At 42.5% G+C, this 26,203-nt stretch overlaps 2 protein-coding genes across 3 annotated transcripts; one reads left to right on the top strand and one right to left on the bottom strand.

The window, feature by feature from the left end:
• The first annotated feature begins 1,030 nt into the window (after positions 1 to 1,030).
• On the top strand, positions 1,031 to 2,469 carry LOC144473557 (uncharacterized). 2 transcript variants are annotated; one of them, XM_078187522.1, is made up of 4 exons: positions 1,031 to 1,275; positions 1,627 to 1,848; positions 2,023 to 2,229; positions 2,315 to 2,469. In XM_078187522.1, exons 1-4 carry the CDS (start codon positions 1,131 to 1,133, stop codon positions 2,464 to 2,466), a joined length of 726 nt encoding a protein of 241 aa, XP_078043648.1. In that variant the 5' UTR covers positions 1,031 to 1,130; the 3' UTR covers positions 2,467 to 2,469. The 2 variants fall into 2 exon arrangements, with proteins under 2 accessions (XP_078043648.1, XP_078043657.1); XM_078187531.1 differs by lacking the exon at positions 1,031 to 1,275 and adding an exon at positions 1,431 to 1,440.
• Ltl (leucine-rich repeat-containing larval translucida) lies at positions 2,464 to 26,053 on the bottom strand. The gene is made up of 8 exons (XM_078187510.1): positions 24,836 to 26,053; positions 16,404 to 16,572; positions 13,025 to 13,158; positions 12,060 to 12,321; positions 9,938 to 10,216; positions 9,145 to 9,390; positions 8,469 to 8,670; positions 2,464 to 5,688 (listed from the first exon to the last, which is right to left on the bottom strand). The coding sequence occupies exons 1-8, from the start codon at positions 25,213 to 25,215 to the stop codon at positions 5,468 to 5,470; spliced, it is 1,893 nt and encodes a 630-aa protein (XP_078043636.1). The 5' UTR covers positions 25,216 to 26,053; the 3' UTR covers positions 2,464 to 5,467.
• Between the last annotated feature and the right edge of the window lie 150 nt (positions 26,054 to 26,203).

Here is a 26,203-nt window from a genome sequence, read left to right as displayed (position 1 = left end):
TCATAATAATTCGGTGTTTTATTTACTTTATAAAGAACTTTTTAATAAACGTGGTGCCAAAAGGTATTTTTCGCATGGAACATTTAATATTCAGCTTGTAAAATGTCTGTCTTACAAGGACATTCGTTGTAGAAGTTTCCACGAGACAAGCCTTCTTCCTGTAAAAGTTACGCTGGAAAATACATTTTCTTGGCCAAACGTATAAATTTGAACAGAATTTTGTTAACAACGAAAGATACCAGTTTATTTGAAACCCTATTGTATCAAGGAGTCACATTTCATTTTAATCTAACAAAAGAAGAATAGAAAATAGCCAGCTATATCGTAATTTTATTTATACATTCCTTAAAGATGGTCTAAAGGCAATGTTCAAATAAATGAACAAAAACTTGCTTTGTTCCTCTCAGTACTGCCTGCTATGATTTCCATAATTCATTTTTTTTTCTTATACGGCAGTGAAGCCGATTTGTGTTGCACAACCAATTACTATGTCTTTGTCCTGTTTTCATACAAATAACATTATGTTTATCGAATAAGACGTTAATTTTTTCTTTTCAATTAACAAAAGTATGCGGTGTTCTTTAAATACTACGATCAATCCATGCGCAGGATTTCAATCGTCTGAACTTCCCGCAAATTTTTAAAATACTAAGCAGAATAATTCATGTAATATCTCTAGTCAAATTCTAGAAAGTTAATGTTGAAAAATACTCGATTTATTATTTTCAGGAGAAGCAGTTATTCCATTAAATATTAATTTTCTTTATTGTTCGAAATACTATTTGGAAATGTACATGCGGCAAACTTCGGGACAGTTCATACGAATCTCTATGAGACAGCATTGAATTATTTTGACATTAGGAAAAAATATCATTTGCAGTTCTAGAAATATAAAAAGAAGATCAGCAATGACTTATTAATGACGTATGCAGTGTTTGCATTTTTTAAATATGTACATACATACGTAGGACTGGATTGGGTTAGACTGTACATACTTTATTGCATTGGCATCACTGATCCCAACCGTTTAAACTTGAATGAGTGCTTTGGAAGTACAAGTAACATCTTTTGCTAAAACCGTGTTGGTTTGGGGATTTAGCAGTCTTGAACATCCGTGAATAAATGACAAAATGACGATAGAAGATTTTAATTGTGATATTTCGCTTATTCTTCAAAATAGAGATTTTTCTGTGTTAGATAGATTGGTGTCGGGTAGTAAAAATTTACAAGCAAAAGTTGCCGGCAAAGTAGAACATGCAATTGCTTATAAAAATGGTATATTTCCAAAGCTATCAATAATTGAAAAATTGACTCCTCATATTAGATTACTGAAACATGTGTTCACACCACACAATAACTGATAATTAATTCATGGGAGTTTCCCATCCTATAATGAACCAGTTCAAGGTTATCAGAGAGTAAACATCAAGTCGTATATGAGTGTGTTCCTCATTGACGCGTTTCGATTGGAAAATATTATGCAAATTTATATGTATTTAATTTCAATCTCGCAAACATTTTTTGCGTAAACATATATGATATTGATATATTGTATTATCTAGAAATCATAATATATTCTTTACTCATCAATATATTTTGTTTCTAACATTTTTGATTTTTGTTTAGAGTGCAAAGAGAAAAGGACAATGAGCATGAACAAAATAGCAGAGTTACAACAAGAAAGTGAGGTATTGAAATCTGAGATAGATGCAAAGATGTTGCAACAAAAAATAGTGGACAAGAAAATTTCAAATGCGTCAAAAAAGATGTCAATATTATTAGAAGAAGTAGATAGTGCTAAATCACGAAGGGATGGCTTGTCTCTTGAAATTGTTGATTTACAACAAGGTATATTAAAGATCTTTTTTCTACTTGCAATAAAATTTTATTTTGCCTAATCGATATAAGCGGTTTGATCTAAATTTGGGAAATAGATTTTTTATATTGTAAAAATTTCTTAACACAATGCTCTGTTTGACATTTGCCATGATAAGGTTGACTTTAGCTTTGAATACTTTTCAGAACATGAACAGAGGAATGAACAAAAAATTTTACTATGGAATGCTATTAAGCGGGCTTGTCATGCTTACAAGAATTATCTAGATTTCTGTATATACTTCCCTGATGGCAAAGATTATGAACATGTGCAAATTTCATTTTTTACAAATAATAAAAATTTAACTGATGAATACTTTGTGCGCTTAAGCAATTCTAACAATCAGTGGAAAGGTATTTATTTTTTATTACTGAAGCTAGTAAATATTGTACTTATCTGAGAAGAAATAACAAAAAAAATAATTCTACACTTTTTCAGTTGAAAAAATTCAACCATTGCTAAAAAAAGAACATTACAATGATTTCAAAGGGATTGTTGACTTTTCTACAGATTCAGAAATTGTAGATATTACATTTTTCCTTTGTAGATTAAGAGAGATTTTTGTTATGTATTATTTAAATACAAAATAAGATTAAAGCCTTTATTAATAAAAACTAAGATATCTAAAATGTCTATTACATGTATAGAAGTCGTGGTGCTAGACATTGCAGACTTAAAATTAGTATCTTATTAAAATATAATATTTATCATTAGTACAATAATTTTCTGGTATTATTACATATAATTAATTGTGTCGCTCGTTTTGACATACTACCTGCCTACAGTTCATGTCAGAAACAGTAAACTGCTAATCACAGTGTGGATAAATTACTTAGGTACTAAAATTACAAACAGGTCTCCATTCGATTTCTATTTATATATGGCACCTATAAAGATATATTTGTAATTACACTTGTTCCATGGACATGCGAGAACGAGACGTTGCTCAGAGTAGAGAAATCTTCAAGTTTACTTGGAACTGAAATGTTTTACTAAATTTTAAATACGCGTTTACTTTCCGTCAAACAAATGTTACAAATATCGTTTAATACTCAACATTTTGTTTCCTACTTCTCGCAATGCTCAGAATGCGCTTAATTAAAATACTTAGCTGATAAATTATTTTGATTCGAGTCCTAGCTAATATGAAGCCAGCAGTCGGCGTCAACGATTGTTTTCTCACATTTGTATAAAAAAAAAAGAATTATAAATAATTGACAAATGACTTACAAAAAGAAGATGTATGAAAGAGTGTAGTGCTACTAACAAAGTTTTAATTACAATTTCATCGATCATGTTCCCTATTGTACTTTGTTTAGTGAAATTTGGAAAATTCAAGATCTCAGTGTTTCGTTATATACGTCAATATTAGTAACATCATTACCAGTATGCGAATGCTAACGGAAATTTATATTTTCATCGATTTATATTTAAACGCATGAATTATTCAAAAATCTATCTTTTTTCTTAATCATTTCAATATATCAAATATCAAAGAAGGAAATTCGAGAAACATAACAATAGATCAATATATCGAATATTAAACAAGGAAGTCTTCATTACTCGTATTGCGTTAATTTAACCGTTAATACGATTTACGCATGAAACATTGGCGCGCCTTACTGATACATGGAAAGGGCCAATTGATTATGTATGCATAGAAGCACGTTGATAATAATTCATCCCTATTGGTACGAGTTAACGAGAGGGTCAATTGATCGCCCACTGCCAATCAGCCTATATCGCGTACACACCATAAGTTAACAGATTTCACTTACACTATTGACCTGACCGATCGTTCATTTACTCGGTCATTCAGGAATTTAATTAATGATCGAAGCGTCGATGGGAATCGATAGATTACTATGATGTAAAGAACGCGTTAGCCGTGCTCACGTTATTGGTAACGGTCGGCCTTGATACGATTATTAATCTAGCGATACAATTTTCCATTAGGCTATTTTCCATTTTGATCTCGGATTTTAGTAATTAAACTGATTCTTCAAGTTCGACTTCATTTTCACAACGGCACAACATTTCTCTATATTCGGTTTCCTTCAAGCAGTTTTATCATTCGTTCGAAAGTTTACACGTGTCAAATGCTGACGTTACTCACGGAAAACTTTAAGGAACTTGGCAAATAGTAGTTTCGAAAACTCGGCGCTGGTGTCGTATCGTTCAATTCCAATGTAATTCAATTAAAAGAACGGATCGAGACGATGTCACGCGTTTATCGATGAAGAAGTTTTTCATCTGCGTATATTGTCTTACTTGCCCTAATTGCGCGCTAGATCTCAGTCGTATCATCCGATAATATTCTGACGAATAATCTAAATGCGTTCGGTGTATGAAGATTACGGTGACGCGATAGATCGCGCAAGCGTTATGGATAATACTTCGAAGCATGATTAACGATGATCTATGATGATTGATTAATGATGATCTCCACCAAATCGTTTATCGTTTTTCAATGCAATGACCTTGTTAAGGATAATAACTAGACGAAAGTGAGTGGTGTACGCGAGTTCGAATTCAAAGAGAACGCACGTCTACCGGAAAAAGAGGCGTACGACGTTTGAGACGTGCGGTCCGACATGTTTGAAAAGATACCTTCAGCCCCCGGCGGCCCCACACGTTCTCGCAATTAAACGAATACTAGAAATTGTCCAACGTAAAGTTCGAATTATTACCTAATTTCGTGATTTTAATATGTCTTCCCTAAAGGATCGGACACCCCTTGTCGTCCCAGTGAAATAGTAAAACACAGCGATGGTTTAAAAACCGGGGAGGCAAAGGTCTCCTCTAACTTGTCGAACTGCATCAGGATTAATAATTATTTACAGCGTCGTAACGTCACCTATTACAAAAAGTCTAACATTCGTAGATTGTTCCTAGACTTATAAAACGGGATCACGATTCCCGCATGTCAACGGTTCATTGTCATCAAGTATCCGCTTCTCGGACTTGTCCACTCTCTTCGGACCTGCATCGATACGATATCACCGTTACATCGTCTGATACAGATCTCCCCGAGACTTGATTACTGCTCAGGCCGGAAATTGTCCTCCCGGTGACATAAGGAACCGCACTCTCACAGTGTGTGATCGAAGCTCGTTAAAATAAATATATATCTCTCGTCACTTAATATCTACTAGGGGATCGGAGAGGCTGACTTTATAAGTTGTGAACGGTAGTCAGCTGTTAATCACGCATGAACAAGTCTCGTCACTGTTCGATCATGATCAACCAGCGTTCTTGTTTTTTCTTTCCTTTTTCTTCTTCTTCTTCTTCCTCGTTTCACTACATACTATTTTATGTAACGTTTCCGGGATACTCCGCTGGGAATTCGCAATGAACGAACTAAAACGTCCGTGTGTAGAGCTTAGAGCGAGGTTGCACCAATGGTGCCACGGCCATCCGAGTCGCGCGCACTTCCGGTCCACGCTCGGCTACGCCATGAGTTTGTGGCATTTTTCTTCGTTGCACGGTCGAACGAACTCCCACGCGGTTCTTCTCGCACGCTTCTTCCGTCTTTTCCAACATCGTTTGCCGGTTGATCGATTACGATCCTTCGCGGATTCTGGGACGCGTCTACTCGAGGGTTGCGGCGAAGGAGACGTTACCGCCGGAAGCGGCCGCCGCCGCCGCAGCCAGCAGCAACGTCGCCGGCAATGGCGGAAGAGACGATGTCTGCTCGTTCGGCGTCGAGGCGGTCGTCGGGCAATCGTTTGCAACTCCGTAGACCTTCGCGTGATTCACCTCTAAAGCGACGGTCAAGTCGGCCAGTCCAGGATCGCATAGCACCGGATTGTCTGCAAAGTTAAAATATCGGATCTATTTAAGCGGGAAGAGGAGAGAAGTCTCTATCACCTTGTCCCTCCCTTAACAGTTCGATGACGGGGCACGGGCACGTTTCGACCCCCAGTATAAATGTTATTATTCGATTATTTAGTTTCTGGCAAATGAAATTTTCTTACGTTTAAAAATAAAGTTACAAATCCTAAGTGTATTCAGTTATAATTGTGTGGCTAGGAAGATCCATCGTGAAAAGGTTCACAGAAGAAATTTCATGAATTTCTATCCAAGACTTTGCAAATATAATCTGTAATTCTTAAGACGTGATTTACCGGCGATCATATATAATTGGAAATTATATTATAATTTCCAAAAGTCTATAATCTAATGTTTACTGACACTGACAAGTCACCCTCAGTAATATTATCTAATGATTTATTTTTCTAGGAAAAAGTTCTTCGTATTTCTCTCAGTAGAGCATAGTAATTAAAAATACGATTAATAGGCATCCGGTAGATAAAGTGTTAAGAAATAACTGGATATGTAACACGATACAGATTGAACCAATGGAATAACTCAGTTTCTGAGAACAGATCAGCTTTGAATCCCGCGTAGAAAATGTTCGAATTTCCCATACTTATATTAAAAACGTAGGAGACAAACAATTTCTTTTCTTTCGTTTCTGTTAAGGAGGTAGATGCCTATCGACCACTTCATACATATGAGTGTTATCAATCAAAAACAGTAAAATATATAATATCGAGTGCATTCGATGATCGTTGAATTATTGATAAAAACGCGACTGTGCACAGCAGAGATATTGGTTAACACCAAATTAATTTATAAGGCAGCTAATTATAAGTGCAATACGTGTTTGATTCGCTAACTGTAACTACCGAAAAAGACAACATCTTAGTTTGAACATAAATTCATAAGCGTATGATGTAACGAAAAATACTAACAATAATGCAAGCAACAACTGAAACGGAGCGAATATCTTAAGAAATGACTATTTTATAGATTTACCACGTTCTTTAACATAACAATTCTGTTAATGGAACTTTTGAACCATGTCGAAACGTCGGACATATTTCAACCGTTTATTTTGAAAATGGTCCATTTAGACGACACGCACGAAATACCATTGGTACGTACATCTTCCCGCGGCGTGTTTCCAATAATTTTCACTGTTTGCGTCTACGAGTTTCGTTTTATCTATGAAACTACCGCTAAATCTTGACCGCGTTATTCGTATCGTTGGGATTGAAAAGATCGTGGACGCAACAACAACGCCGTGGATCAGGAACGATGATCGTGAATCAAGGATGGGGTTGTTGGTTGATGCTCGGGAACGAGGAACAAGCGTTAGCCAGCGGAATAACGAAGCCGCGACGATAACGGGGGATTCGCCGCGATAACGCGAGTGGTCGCCGCCACGAAAAACTAGTGCATTAACAATAACAACAGCGAGCCGCGAACCGATTGGCCGTCGCCGGTATATACAATAAATAATACGAGATGGCGCCAGTACGGGGGTTATCGCGAGAAATGTAACTCTTGTAACAAAATAAAATGCGGGTCTGGAGCTGAACGGAGCCACAGTGATTATCAGCCAGTAATTTATTGTCCGCCGACACCGGCCACTCTCATGACCCGTTTATTTGCCGTCCCAGTCCATCTTACGCACGGAGACCGTCCTCGCGACACTTAACGACGCGTTTATTAATTACAAGTTGGCGCCCATTCAGCGCGTCTACGTCGGGCGACGGTCTCGTTATTCTTGCGAGGGTGGAGGGCGAAATCACGGCCCACGTGCACATATCGCTCCATCGATTTGCTCGTTTACAACGGCCAGCACGATTGCGGGCATATGCGCATCACGCTCGCAAGTACGATCTGTTTTTCGCTGCTCTCCTCGATCTTGTCGAGCGACCACGCGTGTTGACGCGCCGCGACGCACCGCACGTCGAACGAGGTTTCCAGACAATAAATCAAATTCCGGATTAAAACGCGTTACGCGCTTTTCTTTTTCTATATCGCAGTCCCCGATACACGAAGCGCACGATCAGGGAAATCGAACGTTTACCATTGCAATGTACTCGTATAAAAGCTTCGAACGCTTATAAAAATCTCTATGGCCGATCACCCACGATTTTGATCCCTAAACGAAAAAGACACGTTTCTAATCAAAATAATCTGTATAAATTGTAACATTTAAAAATCTCAATGAACATTTTCTTCGAGAACGGATCGATAACTTTGTTCCAGTCAGACGCCGTTAACTATTCGACCGTGGCTGACGAATTTATAAAATGATTTTATGAACGAACTATAACCGTGGCAAAGTTATAAACCGTGAAGTAACTTTTTGTTAACGTTCGACTTCCTCCTGAGCTTTTGTTTATTCAATCGCCGCGTTTTGTCGGCTTAGAAAATTGAACCCATTGCGCAAGTATTGTTCGAGAAGAAAATCAATTTTTCGAGTACTTTTGAAAATGTTGGATAACGGAGTGAAACATTATGACGTTAAAATTATTTGGAAGTTTCCTAATTTGTATTTGCCGACTCTCTTCATCCTTGAGCCGAATACACCTGTGTTTGCCGGTGTTAATTTTCCACTGGCACAATGCCGAGGATATGCTAAACGGTTACCAACCGTTGTTTGACGTGCGTCACAGATGACAAGCAATCGCGGGCTTCTGGAATCTGCTCTCGAACTCTTATCGATGGCAAACATTGCGGTAATTGGAAGAAGGTCGCTCGAGGTTTCATCATTCACACGTCGGATCGCACTTACCTTGAAGATATATGCGCAGTACGTCCTGAACTCCGTGAACGGTGCAACGTGTGTTCATTACCAGCTCGGGAGTCAGGCTGCGTATCCGATTCGTGCTGACATCCGCCCAACAGAGAGCTGGAAAACCGCGGAAGTCCCTCTCGGACAGCGTCACCAACCGATTGTGCGATGCGTTTAGCTCCTCCAGGGACGGTAGCCATGTCTGCAAATCATACGGTACTCGTATCATTGATTAATCCCTTCGAACTGGCCAATCGAGCTGGCCACTTTAAGATTTCGTAGAAGATCATTCGTAAACTCATAGGTTCGCGCAACGTCCGTTAAATACGATTTTTACTCGCTCTCTAAAACACGAGATGAGATCTGATTATTCCGTTACCAGAGCCTAGGAATAAAAATAAACGAAGATCTAGATTTTTCATCTAACAATCTATCGCATCTCTTGCGTTGTTGAAGAAACTTTGTTCACTACGTACGGTTGACTATACACACCACTTTCCATAAAACACGCAGGACAATCTATCTTCTAATACAAGACTAGACGAAATATTTGTTACAGTCGGACTTTGGATTCTTCAAAATAAAAATTGCCAGTTGTAAGAGACAGAAGTGAAATTCTTCGTTGAACCGGAACGCGAGGGTTAATTCGCTGGTCGGTAATCGCTTTCGCTCGTACCTCCGACGTGTCCTCGAGAGTGGTGAGTTCATTATGAGAGAGATCGAGGACTTTGAGCCCGTCGAGACCACGTAGATCCCGCGGCCCGATCGTCGGTCCTAATAAATTGTGGCTGAGGTTCAGCCTCTGCAGCTCCTTCATCCCCAAAAACAGCGAGCCGTCCAAGCTCCGCAATTCGTTGTGCTGTAGACGCATGTCCTGTATGTTGCTCCCTGCCGTTTCCTCCCCTTCTTCCTCCACCAGGTTCTGCGAACACGATTGAAATGGACGCGAAACGCGTTACCGGCGTGTACTCGAAATATTTCAAGGGATCATCGATTGACACCACAGGTCGTTATTCCATAAAATGAGTCCATAAAATTGAAAATATTCCATAAAACGAATCTTGTGTAAAAAGTAACCCGATTTTACAATACACTTTAAGACTTTGCGGTCGTATTAAGTTCATGCATAGGTCTCGTGCTGATCGGTATTAATCTTTCGTTGAACGAACACATACAAGATTAAATAGGAAAAGAATATTTATTAATTCTTTTTTAAAGTTTAGATTCATATAACACAATAATGTGTTTCAATTTTATGTTAAAATAAAACAAAAAATACGTAGCTTTGATGGCTGAGAATAGACATACGATCGCAAAGTGTTAATGACTGCGGATTTTTATGTAAAATAAGAAGTGGAACATAAATGAAACAATTCCGACTCGGGACTCTGTACAAGCGACTAGACTCTCGATAAGCGGCCTCAGTGTCCATTTTGACATTACAGGATTATAGTTGCATAGGTAAGTACCTCGGAGGGTGTCCGTCCTCTGTGAAGCCGCGCGATTCTGTTGTTCGACAGATCAAGCATCCGCAGCTCGCGCAGACCACGTAGCGACGCGAACGAGAAGTCGCGGAGCTCGTTGTGCGTCAAGTTTAAGCTCCTCAAAGACCTGAGAGGGTAAAGAACACTGTTGCCCCCGTTTCCGTCGCCGTTGCCGCCAACCGGGCCGCCCAACGATTTCAAAGAGTTGTGGCCGAGCTCGAGGTCTTCCAGCATCTCCGCTTCTAGGAAATCCTCCTCTGTCAACTAGCGGAAAACATCACATTTGACGAAGGGATTGCAAAACACCGCGTTCTCGCCGATAAACGAAAACTTTCCTGGCCTATCGTCGATTCACGTTACATTCCCTTTACCATTTCCGTACGATTAGGTTTACTCGACGTGCTCGTTTAACGTACATGGTCGCGCTTCGCTCGAAATTTCACGTCTCGAAGCGCGAGGAAATCACGGGAGCAGTTTCTCGTGCACCACCTTCCGCCGTTTGAATTTTCTAAATCTAGGCTATCGCGTGATCTTCTTTTTTTTCTCTCGTTTTATATACAATCTAGACTTTCTAAAAGGTTAGACCATTTAGTAACGATAAAGTAAAGGCGGCAGTATGCGGAACTTTGTGCGGTACTTTTACCGTCGACCGGCATTCGGTTACCGTGCAATTAGTTTTCTTGCGAGTAACAGAACTTCTGGGTAGCAGAATGTTATCGGCATCGGCGGAAAACGGGCGTTCGTTTGTGAACAATACACGAATAATACATTTGCCCGGAAGTCGAATGTCTGCGAGTATCGCCTTTGATCCTTCGATCGGGGAAGATCGATTCTCATCGCTGAACCCGTGGATCTTTGTGCAAAATAAAAGTTCTCCGAGCTGATTGCAAGAAACGTGAGTAAGATGCAAATGACAGACATCGTTGTCATAAACGCATACCACCCGCTACTACCTATTGCTCCATCAAAAAAGTTACTATATATTTTTTACGCACGAAAAGAGTTTCAACCCTTTGCACTATAATAACGAGTCAGGCTCGTGACAAAGATACCGTGTAGGATCTATTAAATATGAATATTATTCGTTTCTTTTGAATCGAAATCGAAACGAGTTTTTCTGTTATCAAAGTCTAGAAACAGAAATAAATAAAGACAATACAAGAAACGAAACTTATCTGGTGCTATTATATTAAGGAAAATATTAAGAACGAATAAGTGTTAATAAACGCAACGTGAAAGGAGTCGCAGTGCAAGGGGTTAATAGCTCGACGCGTTAAACGAGAAACCTTTCAGATCGCACGGAAGAAGTCAGTCGATGCGAACGGATTACGGGCGAAGACTGCCGCACACGCGTCCGCTTCAATAAAAATTTAATCCGCAGGACGGAAACGCACGACATAATAATTACGTTAGGATGCAGTAATTGACTTAATACACGGAACAGTGAACGAACGCCTCCACGTGTTATCATGCACCGCGATCGTGCGCGCCTGCACATTACGCGCGTTTCCTTGCGAAAGCTGGTGTGCCGGATCGCAAATAATCTTTGGCAAATAAAAGTGCCACAAGCGAGTCCGTGCTTCCCGCGATTCTGCATAATTCCATGCGCAAGATATTATTGTCGATAATGTATTCCCGACTTTTTTTATTTCTTTAATCAGATAACGTTGAGAAACTGTGTTCGTGATCTCCGCCTTTCAGGTCACAGAATACATTCTTTAACAAACGCTACGTGAATTCACGACAGTTTAGCAAACAAATGGCATCCTTTGAATGCTCAACAAATAATAAAGAATATGCTTGATAACATATTATTAATATATTGTTTCTTGTATTTTGCTGATAATGAGACGTCCTCGATCGGATCGTTATTTTATAGCAACAAGAATGAATTATCACGAACAATGATGAACTTTAAAAAACAATTGACGTTATTGACAATATTTCCCGTGGCATCCGAACCAAACGAGTTAAGTTTAATGCGCCGATGAATGAATGTAAATTAATGACGCTTAATAATTAATAATACGTGTACCATTTTTAATTAATATGATATTTAGTTAATAATAAACGAGCGAATAAATGGATCGATTATGAAAGTAATTACCTCCTGCAGATCGTTGTACGAAAGCTCGAGGAATATCAGTCGCCGTGCCTTCTGCAGCGTGCCGTCCAAACTGCGAATTTTATTGTGCTGCAGGAACAGAGACTCCAAGCGATGCAGATAGCGAAATTCCGCCGGCAAATGAGTCAGTTTGTTGTCTACCGCATAGAGCATCTTCAAGTTGTGACCGGAGGACGGCAGTTCACCATCCAAGGATGTCAGTTCGTTGGCGTTAATTAGAAGCCACTCCAGCTGATTCAAATCCCTGGGACATAGAACGCGAAATTACTATGCAGCTATATTCTAGCCAGTCACGTGTCTCGCGGGCAAACAAAATTTAAATCATACGAATGTTCGCTAGTTGATCGTTTACTAGCAGGTGGCTAGTTTATTACTCGATTACACGAGAAAAACATAAGACGATCATTATTGCGCGCGTGCAAAATTGCTATTATTGTAGCAGAGGGGAATTCATTATAGTAATAAAACGGCAACGTCGTTTATCCTTGTTTATCGTAGTTTATATTTACGTCAAAACAGTGAGAAAACGATAGTGAATATTAAAACATAGAATAAATGATAACGACTAGGCCGTAAACTTTTCTTCGAAACGAAAATTGTTCGATTACAATTAATTAATTAATTCTTAATAACGTGCAAGCGATAGGAATCGATTTTATTTACGAGACGATCCGGCGTAAACATTTCTTTCGAACGACTCGAACGTAAATCGAACTTTCAAGTAGCAAACACGTGACCAGATCTCGTTTAATTGTTCTATCCTCCGGATATAATCTGCGTGCGCGTTCGCTCGATCGTTCGGTCATCCGAAGAACGGCCGGTTGCATCAACGCTGAATAGAGTCAATTAAATAAGAGGCACCGGCAGAACGATAAACAGGATGTCCGATTCGTTCTGGACGGTTCGCGAGCCGACGAAAATTTTCAGTAGCCAAGAAACTAACGTACCGCAATGTCCGATTCAAGCTCTGCAAGTGGTTACGACCGACGTGCAGGTGTTTCACCAATGGCGGCAGCGATCCCGGCACCATTTCCGAAATCGCGTTCCCGGCCATCGACAGATGCTGCAGCGTCGGATTATACTGAAAATCAGACAGACAAATGTATTTCTTCGAATATCGTTGGACAAACGTCTCGCAAAAGTGTCCCATAAAACTCCATTCGTACAGCCATCGATCAACGATCGAAACAATTAGTTTTCTAGAAATTTTTTTCCAGTTATCGTGCGCATGATCTTTCGATTTCGACGCGTTTCATGGATAAATAATGGATAAATAAATATGGATAAATAATGGTTAAATAATATTCTGCATATTCCTCTGTAGAAATTAAAACCAGTATGCATAAGCTGTAATCGTGTACGTTAATAGAAAATCTGTCGAATCATGTAAAACATTGTATTGTACAGGCTTTTCAATGTTCTCACGAACAACGAATCCATAAACACGAGCGCTCTAATTGTCTGTGCTACTTCATCCTGCTAATTTCGATTCCTCTGACGTCTTTACCATGTTCTACAATGTTGACGAGGAAAAACTAGTTTTGCACGATCTGTTATTTCCGTTGTAGCCACTATTTTTCACCTGGCTAATACGAGCTAAAAATACCGGCCTAACGAACCTGAAAAATCTCGTCTCATTCTGTTTTGCAAATTTCGCGCGATACTGACATTTTGACATTTCCGCGAACGTCATTCCGTTCATTTTGATTCCACTGACGTTATTTTTATGTTCTACATTGTAAATGAACGAAAAGCAATTTCGCGTGATCCGTCACTTCCGTTCTAAATCTTCGTTCTTTCTTTTTCTTTTTTTTTTAAACTCGTAAAGTCGATTTAAAAATATGCATCTGCTTAAAGAAGAAAAAAGAAGAAAAGAAAAAACCGTGACAGAACTCGTCGTTTCGTTCGTCTCTCGAACGGCCGAATGCATCGAATAATTATCTGAGCCGGCCGTGTATCTCGTGTGCCCGGTTGTACACGCGAAAATTCGTCGTTTTATTATTGAAAACGTGACCGATAAACCGTAATCTATCGACCGTGTACCGCCAGTTTTAAAAGAGAGGCGAGGAACGGTGCCCGGCGAAAACGATACATTCGAATATTTTCGACAGCAGTTCGCGGAGATCGTATTTAGCAACGTCGGCAGCCGGCGATTAATACCGAGGCCGCGCAACATTTAAACGAGGATCGTGGCGGCACGTCAGGCGAGTGTGAATAATATTGAAGCAGCATTGTTACGCAGCACGAGTGTTGCAACCGCGCGCGAAGGAGATTCGAGACACGGATCGGAACCGAAGTCCCGTCTCTAGCCGCGCAGAAATCGATCGAATCAACAGCTTCTTCTTCTTCCCCGGGCTGTTTACCGCCGCCTGTTGAGCGGCCTTTTTTCCGCTAGATAAATCGCAACACATCGCGTTCTTACATCATAGTTATCCGGTACATTTTTTTCTCGTCGCATGTAAATGCACGGGGAGACGCGTAATCCGTTGGAAATTACGCCGGACTCTCGACCGACCGTACCGAAAGCAGCTTCGAAAATACACGCTCGTCGGTCGTTCAGGCCCGATCCGAAGTCCGTTCAACCGCGATCGTATTTCGTCTTTTCGGTGAAAATGATTGCCAACAAATCGGCCAATCGCCGGGAGTCGAGGTCGGTTACGAAGCCCGCCCTCCGGAAAAATCTTCCCGCGCCTCCATCGAATTTTTTGTTTCGCGCGAAAACGTGCGATAAACAACACGAGGCAGGCGTGAATAAAAAAAATCTCGTAAGTAGCACGTATCGTCTGGAGAACGATTGGCGGATTATACTCTGCACGTGGCCGGTCACGTGCGGCACAAGCGCCAGGGAAACCCCACCAGGCTAGCTTAGTTGCTGTCTTCCTCTCCACGAGATGAATTGTTCGGTCGTACGTGTACGTACACCGGCCCACAATGTATGCACTAACTACAAAGTCACGCGTGCAACGTTGCGAATCGTGACCGGCGGAAAATACGTTCGTTTACCAACACATTTTTTTTTTCTTATTCTTGCCGATTGGACGGACATTCAACGACGATTACCGCTGTGCTTTGTTCATGGACGGCGAGAACGGACGCGGTCGTTCAGCAGAGAAACAACGGTTATTAGACAAGATATTTCAAAGCGGGGAGCTTCGTAAAAGGTGATAACTTTTGGTTGGTAGTAGCGTCGAATGTTTATTGGAAAGAGAATAGATTGATAGATTCATCGTATGAGAAGATTGTACTCGGAAAAATCTATTATTTAAAGCATCCATCGAAGATAGAATGAATTTCCTTTAGACGAATATTTTATTCAAATAATTCGAATGATTCTTTCACCCGAATAATACGAAAAAGTAATGAAATTAATTATTTTTCATATAAATCACTGTACGAATAAGCTATTATTTTATGTATAAATCACTGTACGAATAAGCTATTATTTTACGTATAAATCACTGTACGAAGAAGCTGTTATTTTTCATATAAATCACTGTACGAACAAACTATTATTCAAACGAATTCTTATTCGACTAAAGTTTTATTCGGATAAATTGTAATCCAGCCAAATTGTTATTCGACTGAATATTTATTCAATAGCGTCGAATCAAATTTATCTATCCGAATAAAATTTTGCTTTTAATTCTGGCACATAGCGTATAAACGATCCAGTCTACTGCAAATTGTTTCCTGTATAATCGTGCCTCGTACTCGTAAACTAATTCTAGATCAGTGCATCGAGACTCGTTCACGTACAGAGCGCAGCTGTGCCGAAGACGTAAACGCAACAAGCGGAAAGACAATACGTATATTCCAGAAGTCAGTTGAAACGAGATTAGATTCGACCGGCACGATAAGCGCACAGTGCATCCTACTTTAAAACGGGCAAGCGGTCAGGAAAGGTTACATCGACGCTCGTAATTGATAGTCATTAATGGCGAGCCTGTATTCTTCCTGTTTATAAGGTGCTCCACATCGAAGTTATTAACCGTTGCCAGTTAATCTTGTTGCCCTTCTTTTTATTGCATTATTTTCTTCGCTGCAGCTCTCGTGGCGTCTCGAGCCGTTCAGCGCAATATCCGTTTCATAGTTAATCGAACACTGTGCGAACACTGTCCGAGCCAAAACAACGTTTAACATCTCGTACGAAATAATGTTTAAAAAAATTATACAACGTTCAACGATTTTTCTTGAAAAAGCTTCCAAGCCATTTCACAAACATTACGAAAATGTTTTATGGAGGACACCATAATAGGTATTTATGTGTACACATTTGTGGAGGATTATTGGTGAAAATTAGTCTGAAATTATGAGAAAGACACGTACCTTGAAGTCATCCGAGTCTATGCGATTTATCCGATTTCTGCTGAGATCTAGGGTCCTCAGTAACGCGAGATGCGACAGAATGTGCCTCGGTATTGATGGCACTTCGTTATCAGCGAGACTGAGGTATTGCGTTCTTCCTAGACCCGCGAAAACGTCACCGTCCACGAACCTAAAACACGAAAAGCTCCTTTTCAATTTTCGTTACGGCATTCATATCGCATTGCGATTATTCTCAGTTTCGAACACACGTACAACAAAAACGGAGGACATCGTAGTATGTACATGCACATAATAGCGTCCTTTGTCGCTTCTCGTGTTCGACCAATCACGTTAGTTAATTAATTATTTACATGCATTAGAAATTGGTCCGCCGAGTGGACAAAGCTATTTGTTCGTATATTTATTTATGTATTTCACTAATTACAAGGTACTTCGTGATAAAACGTATCTGTATTCTTAAATTACCTCGTCCGCCCTAACTTAATTACATCCATCTTCGTGACAATAATTTCCTGCACTTTGGAACAAGTTCAGAAAAGCGGTCGAACTCAATAAAGTTTCGAACAAGTTTCAATAAATATCGCGCGGCAAATTATTTGACCTTACGCCGTTACAAAACAAAAAAGAGAACCGTGTAAAAACGGACACGTCGTAATATTTAATCTCGTCGCTTTCTCCAAAACAAACTTTCTGCTTGTTCGTTCGTTGCCGGCGTCGTCGTTCGCTCGCCACGCGAATTTCCTCGAAAGCGCGGAATCGTCGCGAGCGATAAAGATCTCGAAAGGATCTCGCGAGATAATCCCCGAAAACGGGTACGGTCCGGATTGTCCCGCGACCGAAAAAAACTTCGAACGGAATCCGCCCGATAATGGACGCGCTATCTACGGCCGCGAGCAATCGCGCGACGAGCAACATATGACCGTTGTAAACACATGGCCGGCAAGCGATACGCAATCGATTCCTAATAATCTCAGCGGAGAAACGAAATTATCGCTCGTTGTCCTAGTCACGCGTCGAAGATGAAAACACGGGCTCCTATCTGATAACTAGGAACGGAAAAGGATCGAACCGTTTCCGTTCGCGAACGAATTCGCGTTCGAGGAAAATAGCTTCTCGCTAAAGCCGACGTTGGAATGAGGCAACCATAATCTAAATCAGCGCGCGAAAATATTTATTTTTAATATAAAATATTTTTTCGATTGTGAAAGATAATATTGATAAGATGGATGACAACGACCAGCGTTGTTTAAGAGATCGTCGTGCAATGATGATTTTAGTAGATCGAAAGAAACATGATCGAGGCATTGAACGTTTTCAATCTCGAAAGTTCATGTGATAAGTGTATATTATAAAAGTCACATTGTCGTACTTGTCGTTTCGATGTGTTCGCGTTATTGAATATATTCCGCGTTGCTTTTTGTTACGTAATTAATTCTGAGGCCATGCCACAGTGGTTTACATTAAATGTATTACTTAATGTAGTACTTAATATCGATTTCGCATAATGTTGAAGTATTGCTGAATTTACAGGTTATTTACAGTGCTGGTGGATGACGATGACGATGAGGAGAAGATTTCTACGCGAACAAGACTGCGCGGAAAATTCGACTGGACGCGTTCGAATTTTTTAGAAATTCCTGCCCAAGTATCTTTAACCCCTCGCCGTACTTTGACGAGTCCGACTCGCGACGGGCATTTCCAGTAATAACCCGCCGATTATGAATATTTATCGTTCGTTGAATTCGCAAAAAAATCCTGTTCCTTCGGTATAAATATTTAAGCGGGTCGGGTAAAAGCAGGCACACGGCGAATGTAAATTTTCTGTTTCCTTCGAGGAATTATTAGTAACTGTATGAAAATGGTGCGGCGGGCGGTTGACAGAATTTTAAGCAACGTTTTGTCGTCTGTCGAGCACGGTTTTGTTGCGCGAACGTTTTAGAAACAACAAACGCGAGAAGGTTATGAAGGCTAGTCGCGCATTGTCGTGAACACGATTCGTAAAATTAAACACGATAAATAAAAACACGATTGAAAAGAAATCTCGCGCCCGAATTAAATTATTGTACTTTATCATTTATCATGTAAAATAAACGACTCTGTCGAAGAGAACTTTTATTCGATTACAGTAGACACAGTTTCTGACGTGTTATTGAAGTATTATATACTTAAGATACACCTGGTAGCCTATGTCAATTCGACGTTTCGTCGCGCTGCAAAACAAGCTACAAAAAAAATTGGCCGCCACTAGAAGGTTAAGGATAGCCATAAATAAAGGCATCGTGTCTGTTCAAAAAAATGTAAGAAGAGCTCTCTCCTGAGAATTAAACAACCATTAGACTTCTGACGATGTCGCTTTGCCGCGTATCGATGATAACCGCCATTAGACAAAATGGCCGTCAATTGCTCGAATATTATGTTCCCGGAAAAGCACGAGAATAAAGTGGAATGTTGAAAGGTGACAGGTCTATTCATCGGGAGGCACCTCGTTCGACTTCGTTGGAAAAAGAAATTGTGAGCACGCAAAAAAACGCGATGCGATTGCAAGACGACGTTATACAACCGTCGCTCTCCGAATATATCAGTGGCATCGTCTTTGCAAAAGAGGTGAACGTTGCGACGGGTCTTCGCATAGATAATAGAGAAGTTAACAAAAAGATTGTTAAAGATTGATGTCCTCTACCGACCGTGAAAGATCAATTCGACGCGCGGAAAGGTGACGAAAAGGTGCGACGAACATTTGAGTTGGCATAATTTTCCGCATTTTCTTCTTTTCAATTTTGCTGTTGCTTGGAACGACATAAAAAAAGAGATAAAAAGACTTCCCCTTCTTAACTTTGTTATCTGAATCTGTAACGAAAATTTAAGAAATGCGTTTTACAGATTCTTGTACATCGTATGCACTAACTATGTAAGTTATTAGATGTGGGGAGATGACGATTCGGATGAAGATGCAGTCGCAGTATCTGTAGCCCTGAGAGCAGATGCTACAGCAGGATCGCCGAGCATGGTGGCAACATCTGAGGACAGATGCTAGAGCTGAATGGCCGAGTGTGGTAGCATAGGACCTAGGAGATCAAGAAAGTGTGGCAAGCAGAGAAAGAGAAAGAGAGAGAGAGAGAGAGAGAGAGAATAAATTATGATTTTGTTACCGAGCGTTCCGAAGGCGGAGCACGTTTTTAATTGCGAAAGTCGACGATACTATCAGTCGGTCGCCGAGTGCCGAGTTGACACGTCGTATCTGTCGTTCCGTCGTTCTCAAATTATTCAATCTGTCTCGGTTACGTAATTAGTTTTCTGTTTATATTGTTCATTTACATGAGAAATATATTCCTGTTCAATTCCGATCCCGCAACACCGCTGAAAACAATGGAACGTACAAACCGTGGCTGGCCACGGTCATTATCGTTCGATTATTCACATAATGTTGGCTCACAGCATTTCGTTATTTAATTATTCCGAAACGATAAGCGCGCAGGGCCCGCTTGATAACTCGTTGGAAGAGGTCAGTCGCGATTAAGATTTCATTCTCGCGCTCTCCTCTCCTCTCTTTTTCTTGCTTTCGTGTGAAGACGCATTCCCGATCGTCGTCGTCCGCGCTCCCTCAAGGACTTTCGTTTTCTCTCATCAGCTGCGAGGTACGCGGCCCATCAGGATAATCAAGGAAGACCAGTATTCGTCCTTTGTGCCGTCCCCCCCTCGCCCCCCAAACGCCGGAGCACCCGATCGTTTTATCTAGAAACGGTGAAATTCGTGGCATCCGTAACGATCGTCCCGTCCCGATCATCGAACAGACGTTTGACGATCGGTGTTGTCCCACGCGGTCCCAACGTTCGAACTATTTTTTTAACGGGACACCCGCTTTACGCAGGCACGCTTTCGTTCGTCGTAATTTTCGGAGGAAGCGTCCACGACGCGGCGGCCATTCAGAACTGAAAAATTCCTCGCCTCGTTATCTGTGTATTATCCAATACGCTGTCGTACACGGTGAAAGGACACGCGAATGTAACGAACGATGCGCGCGACGATAAACGCGAAGACAACGATCAGCTTCGCAAAGCTTCGCAAATCTTCGCGTTCTTCGCAATCGGTGCGTTTCCCTTTTTCGAAATTTCCCGCGGTCGCGGTGCCCGACTCGCCCCCGAACGTTCGAAAACGGTTTCGGACAGCCGGCGATCTCGTTGGTGAATAATTATACTAATTGGAGCCGGCTCGCTGTTATATAGAACCATCTTTGCTCAATGCTCGCTACATCAGACGATGACCTTTCACGATGATATTGTCGCTGGTATCAATGCATAATGTGGTGCGTTCGACCGCGTGCCCGTGCAGAAGTTCTCGCCCGCGGGACATTTTCTCGAAAGTACCTGGCATAACCGCTTCACAGAGACGCTTATCTTCATTCTTTTTTTTTCGTCGCTGGTCACGGTCCTTCGTTATTCTCGATTCGCCTACCGCTGCGCACGGTTTCTAAGTGATTAAAGAATTTCATGGTCAGACGCGCGAGACGCGTGACCAACATTATAAAACGAGCAGCGACACTTCCTCGAGAAAAATAGCGCGGCATCTCTGTAATCTCGATTTCAACTCGATACGTCTACCGTGTTTCGAACAGTACATTACAACGAGTCGCATACTTGCAAGAAAATTTCAACGATTTCGCTTTGAAGAATTCTTTTGGAAGCTTCGACGATTTGTTCCGAAAACTTATTACATTAGGTCGTTCGGAAAGTCGTTTCGTTTTTTTTCTTGGTGGAAATGAAACACAATAGATTACTAAACAAAAACTATTGCAAAGAATCGAACAAAATTTTTAGCAAACAAGACTTACTATATCAGTTGTCCAAATATATAACGATTATGCAGCTTAAGCGTGAAGTTGGCTGTGAAAAAATTAAGTCTTTCCTTGGGAAAAACGAAATTACTTTCCGAACAACCCAATATGTTTCGAAGATGATTTTAAATTAATTAGACTGATGCTGTTCGATAGAAAAACGCGTAAGAAAGTTGTACGCGAAGTTCGAACGCCAGCAAGCCTGTTGTATCTACAACTTCCAGGACATGATAAGCAGAGAAATGTGAAGCGTTGACGTTGGATGGGAACAACGACCACCGGAAAGTGGCGAGAATCTAAATCGATACCGGTAGCAAAGGTTTCGACTGTCGGCTTCAGCGTTCCCGGAATCGACGGTCTCCGTTTGACCGAAGATAATCCAGCGAGCGAGCGAGCGAGCGACGGGTCCACGCACGATCGGGCGGTGTCGATCCGAGGGATTGTTCACGTGGCAGGGAGCGCCTCCACCGTGGTGATAAGCTGTAAAACGAAAATGTGGAGCGTCGGTGGGGCCCGGGAGCTCGTAGAAACGCGCTATATACGCGTTTCGTCGGTCGTGTGGTGCGCGCGTGGTCTCGAGCCGAGCGTGGCTGATATCACTTATCCGCGGCCCGCCGCTATCGGCTACACACGATTTTCTTCATCGCGCGAACAATTTCCTCGGCCCCGCGCCTGTCTTCCACGAATTGATCGAGGAAGATTCCTTGAAGCCGCGAGGCCGGTCGCGAGCGAAAGTATCCGCTCTCCGGAACATCGAGCCGGGGGGACAGGCTTTGTCTCCGCTGTGCCGAGCGGAGCCGAGTCCCGAGACTCGCTCGAGATCCGTGCGCCTTCCTTTTTCTGCACGATCGAAAGGGAAAAAACGTTTCCGCGCGCGCGCGCGCGCCTCACCGCCACCGCCGCGAACTGTCGCCGGAGGCGAGACAAAAAAAAGATCGAGCGGACCGCGCGCGCACGTTCGCGCCCGACCTTTTCAATTGCCGGTCGAGCACCGGACACAGAAGAGGGCCGGTAAAACATAAAGGAGTAAAGAAAATAAAGGCTGTGTACCGTACACGGTGGCTCGGGCACGCGGCGCGTTCGACAAACACAGAAAAAGAACGGGCGATACACGGATGTCGCGACACAACACCAACGGCCAGATACATATACATATATACGGTTTCCATCGCGAGAAAACAGAAACTAATCGGAACGGTCCCCGGGAGCTGAAAACTCCGGGGGCGAGTGCGCGCCGATCCGAGTCCAATAGTGAAGTTCTCTTGTGAGCCGGGGACCGTTCGTTTGCAGATCGTAGTGTATTTTGGTTGTTCGGATCGTTGGACGGAAGAATTCGGAGAGAAAAGGTTGAAAGTTTATTTAAAGTCGGGCCGCGCGCGGTGCCGTCGCGGTCCGTGCTGGTTCTTCATTTTCAAATAGTACAGTGTGTATCGGGAATGCTGTTTACTCCGACTCGGGAAAGACTCGTCGAACGAACATGTACTTTTACGATGATTAATAAAAGACTCTTTATGTACTCGGCTTGAAACGGATGGTTTTACGCGAGAACACTGTATACGCGTCGACCGTTTCGCGAAACCGATCAGCTCGTAGCAATCGTTACAATATTATCGTTCATGCGAAATAAAAATTTTCCGCGTCAATTGCAACGAACAGAAATCGAGAAGATCGATCGTTCCAATGAATCGTATATACGGTATTATACATCGACGTTCTTGAACCTCCTTTAACGTTCCCTGCTATTTTGAATATCCTAGTTTTTGTTCGGGGGGTCCCCCCGTAAAAAAACCACCGCCCAATTCTGACATTACGTCTCGAATTACTCGAATGTCGCTCGCATGTTACGAAACAGACACCGCGAATGTTGTTTTTCGCAGCAAGATAATATTCCATTTCCGAGTATTCGCGTACTTGCACGAACCCCTCCCCCCGATATGAAAGTTCTCGCGTTGCTCGTCGATTATTTAAACAAAATCGCGCTTCCCTTCGAGCCCTGACCATTGACACAGGCGTGACGCGCGTTATTCTTTACGGAGATAATCGGAGCTGTCCAGATTAAATTCGTCGGATAATAGATGCGACGGAGCGTCAACCTTTCACCTAATACCGACCAAATAGACGCGAGAGATGCCACACATAATTTATTATTCGACGCAGGGAATTATCTTCTAGGCGAAATCCTGCCCCGAACGATAACGAAAGCTAATCGTCCCGGCGAATAGCAAAAACTTGGTCGAGCTGTTTGTACAGGCGTCCGCGCGGTCATTAGAACCACGAATACTGCAGGAGATAAACACTTTCGGAGCAATGAAACGACGACGACGAACGAACGAACGAACGAACGAACGAACGAGGCTTCCACTTGGGCGAAGCACGTGAAAGCTGCGACTCCGTTCAACGTAAACACCATCGTTCTCGACACTTCGTCGGGCACTTAGCTGCCGAACGACTTAATAAGCGCTGCTTCCTATCTCTCGACATGTTCCAGAAAATAATGCGCACTTCTAATCGCTATCACATTCATTCTTACTATTTTAATTCATCGAACCGGCAGAATCGCCCAGCGGAATTGATAACGGACGGCTGTGAATCAACGTAAAACGCATTTCCCTTTGTGCGCGCGTAACCACGACGAAAATTACCACGCTTAAACGATATCTGCCACCTGAAATTTCCACGCGTTGGACGCCAGTCCAAGTCTATGGAAAGTAGCATCCGAGCCCGCCACGGTCAACCCTTATCGTATCAAGGTTATGATCGGCGTTATCGAATCCGCGCGAAGAAAAATACGAAAGCCGGCCCGCAGTCTTTTCCTCATAAACATCGGGTCAGATTCGTGGATAAACAAACTGCGAGACCGTTGTGGAAAAAATTGATCGAGTCGAGCGTGATACTGTAAACACGTTTGTCTGCAGTAAAAGTTTACAAATTGCTACATTCATTTTGCGCAGGGATCCATGGTACAGCGATAGAGATTTCAAACGGCATCTGCTGGCCACGCGTGTCGTTAACATTTTTAAAAACGAAACGAGACACTAGCTTTCTGTCATCGATACTCGGTCGTTTCAAAAAAAAAAGGTGCGAAGTCGCTGACAAAGGTACAAAAGGAAGAGCAAGGGGTTAAGGCTACTACTAAGTCAAATTTCACATTTTTTTCCCTATCAGAGTTATTGAAATAATAAAGATTCTTTCATAGACTAAATTCGTTTGCGAATGAATAAAACCTTTTCGTCGTTATAAAACAGCGTAAGTCGACTAATTTGAAGATTCATTACGTTTAACGTTAAAGGTGCGCCTAGAGCAGGGAAAAATAGACTTTTTGGTATAGTCTCTATCTTCTCGTGTGACACAAAATTTGGGCAAATAAACGTTTCTCGAAATAGTAATTACACATGGAAATAACATTGTCAAATATATAGGTATTTAACTACGTAATATTCAAATGTAATTGCTATTTCGAAAAAAGCTTTATCTGCCATTCCGTATTACAAGGGAATGTTTACAGACCATTTACTATTTAAAAGATCTATTTTCTTCAGCCCTGGGTACGTCATGTTACACAAGACGAGCCTGTAGCGTCACGAGAAGGATTCTCACTCACCCCAGATGATCGTGGTTCAGCTCGAGCTTCGTGATGGACATCCGCAGCTCCTTGAAGTCGTGCCGAGATATGTCCCGCAGGTTCGAATGCGACACCCTCAGCGTGATCTGTTGCTCCGCGGTGAATTTTCCCCTGAGTGCTCCGGCGAGTTGCTCGAACGAGTCCATGCGCTCGCACACCACCTCGATCCGTTCCCCGTGGCCGTGGTGGCCGGCATTGTTGGCGGTATTGACAGCGGCTGCGGCGGCCGCTGCCGGGTTGATAGCGGGGCTGGAGAACCCCTCCTGTCGGCAGGTGCACGGGCTTATCTCGCGGCGGACGGCGCAATGGAGGCTCGTGCTGGCCGCCAGCCCTAGAAGCGTGTAAAACAGCCCGGACATGGTCGTTCTAGGAGCGTGTAGACTGAACCGCGACGATCAACATCCAAACCGGCAGTAGAAAGGTCCGCGCTGGTCAACTGGCCTGATCTCGGTACAGGCCGCACGGACCATGCGCACCCCCTGCGATCCCAACCACCTCTTGCTGGTTGCAGTCTCTCTCGATCACTAACACTTTGCCACCGTACCCTCGGCTACCGGTCCGTCGACCACGGAGCACCGTACAGTCGAACACCCGTCGCCCGGAACGACCGTCTTCTTCTACCCCTTTCCGGACACTGGCGACCGACGGCGACGTTAACGAAAAATAAAAAAAAAACAAAAGACCGAGCCCTGCTTGCAAAACCCCTTCGATTCGGCCCGATTCTGATTGTCGCAATGTCAACGACAAGGGCTGCCGATCGTTCTTTTCCAAGCGAGCGAGAAGGGATGAGGAATGTGCGCGCGTGAAACGCTAGGTCGATAGAGGGTTGAAACTCCGATCTCGGAATAGTCGCACTCGAGCCACTCGTTCACCGTCACTAACTAACTCTAGACTGACACTGGTCGGACACGACTGACAGCTACGTATTATCTACACTGTCGCGATCCACACCCCGAACGGGGTATATATGTGTACATACGTATGCTCACTGCTGAAACGCGGGTGAAAGCTGGCTGCTGTGCGTCTATCTCTCCGTGTTTCTATCTCTGTCCCTTTCCCGCTCTCGCTTCTCCCTCTGTTTCTCTGTTTGTTGGTTTCTTTTTCTCCCGTTCGTGCCGGACACGAACGAGGCTTATCGTCGCCAATGGGCCCTCCTCTTGGCGCCACGAACGCGGCAGCGGCATTAAACCGCGGCGCGCCGCGCGAGACTTACTTATAGTCACAACGTCGTGCCGTGGCGCGGCGCGGCGCCGCGCCTCCGGAAGGGACTCTCCGGCTCCTCCTCAGGACTCGTACATTATGTGCGTAACTGGTGCCTCTCTTCTTTTGCCCGTTCCCTCTCGTTTT

Source organism: Augochlora pura, chromosome 2, assembly GCF_028453695.1.
Source record: "Augochlora pura isolate Apur16 chromosome 2, APUR_v2.2.1, whole genome shotgun sequence".
NCBI lineage: Eukaryota > Metazoa > Arthropoda > Insecta > Hymenoptera > Halictidae > Augochlora > Augochlora pura.
This window is presented reverse-complemented; position numbering and strand designations above follow the sequence as displayed.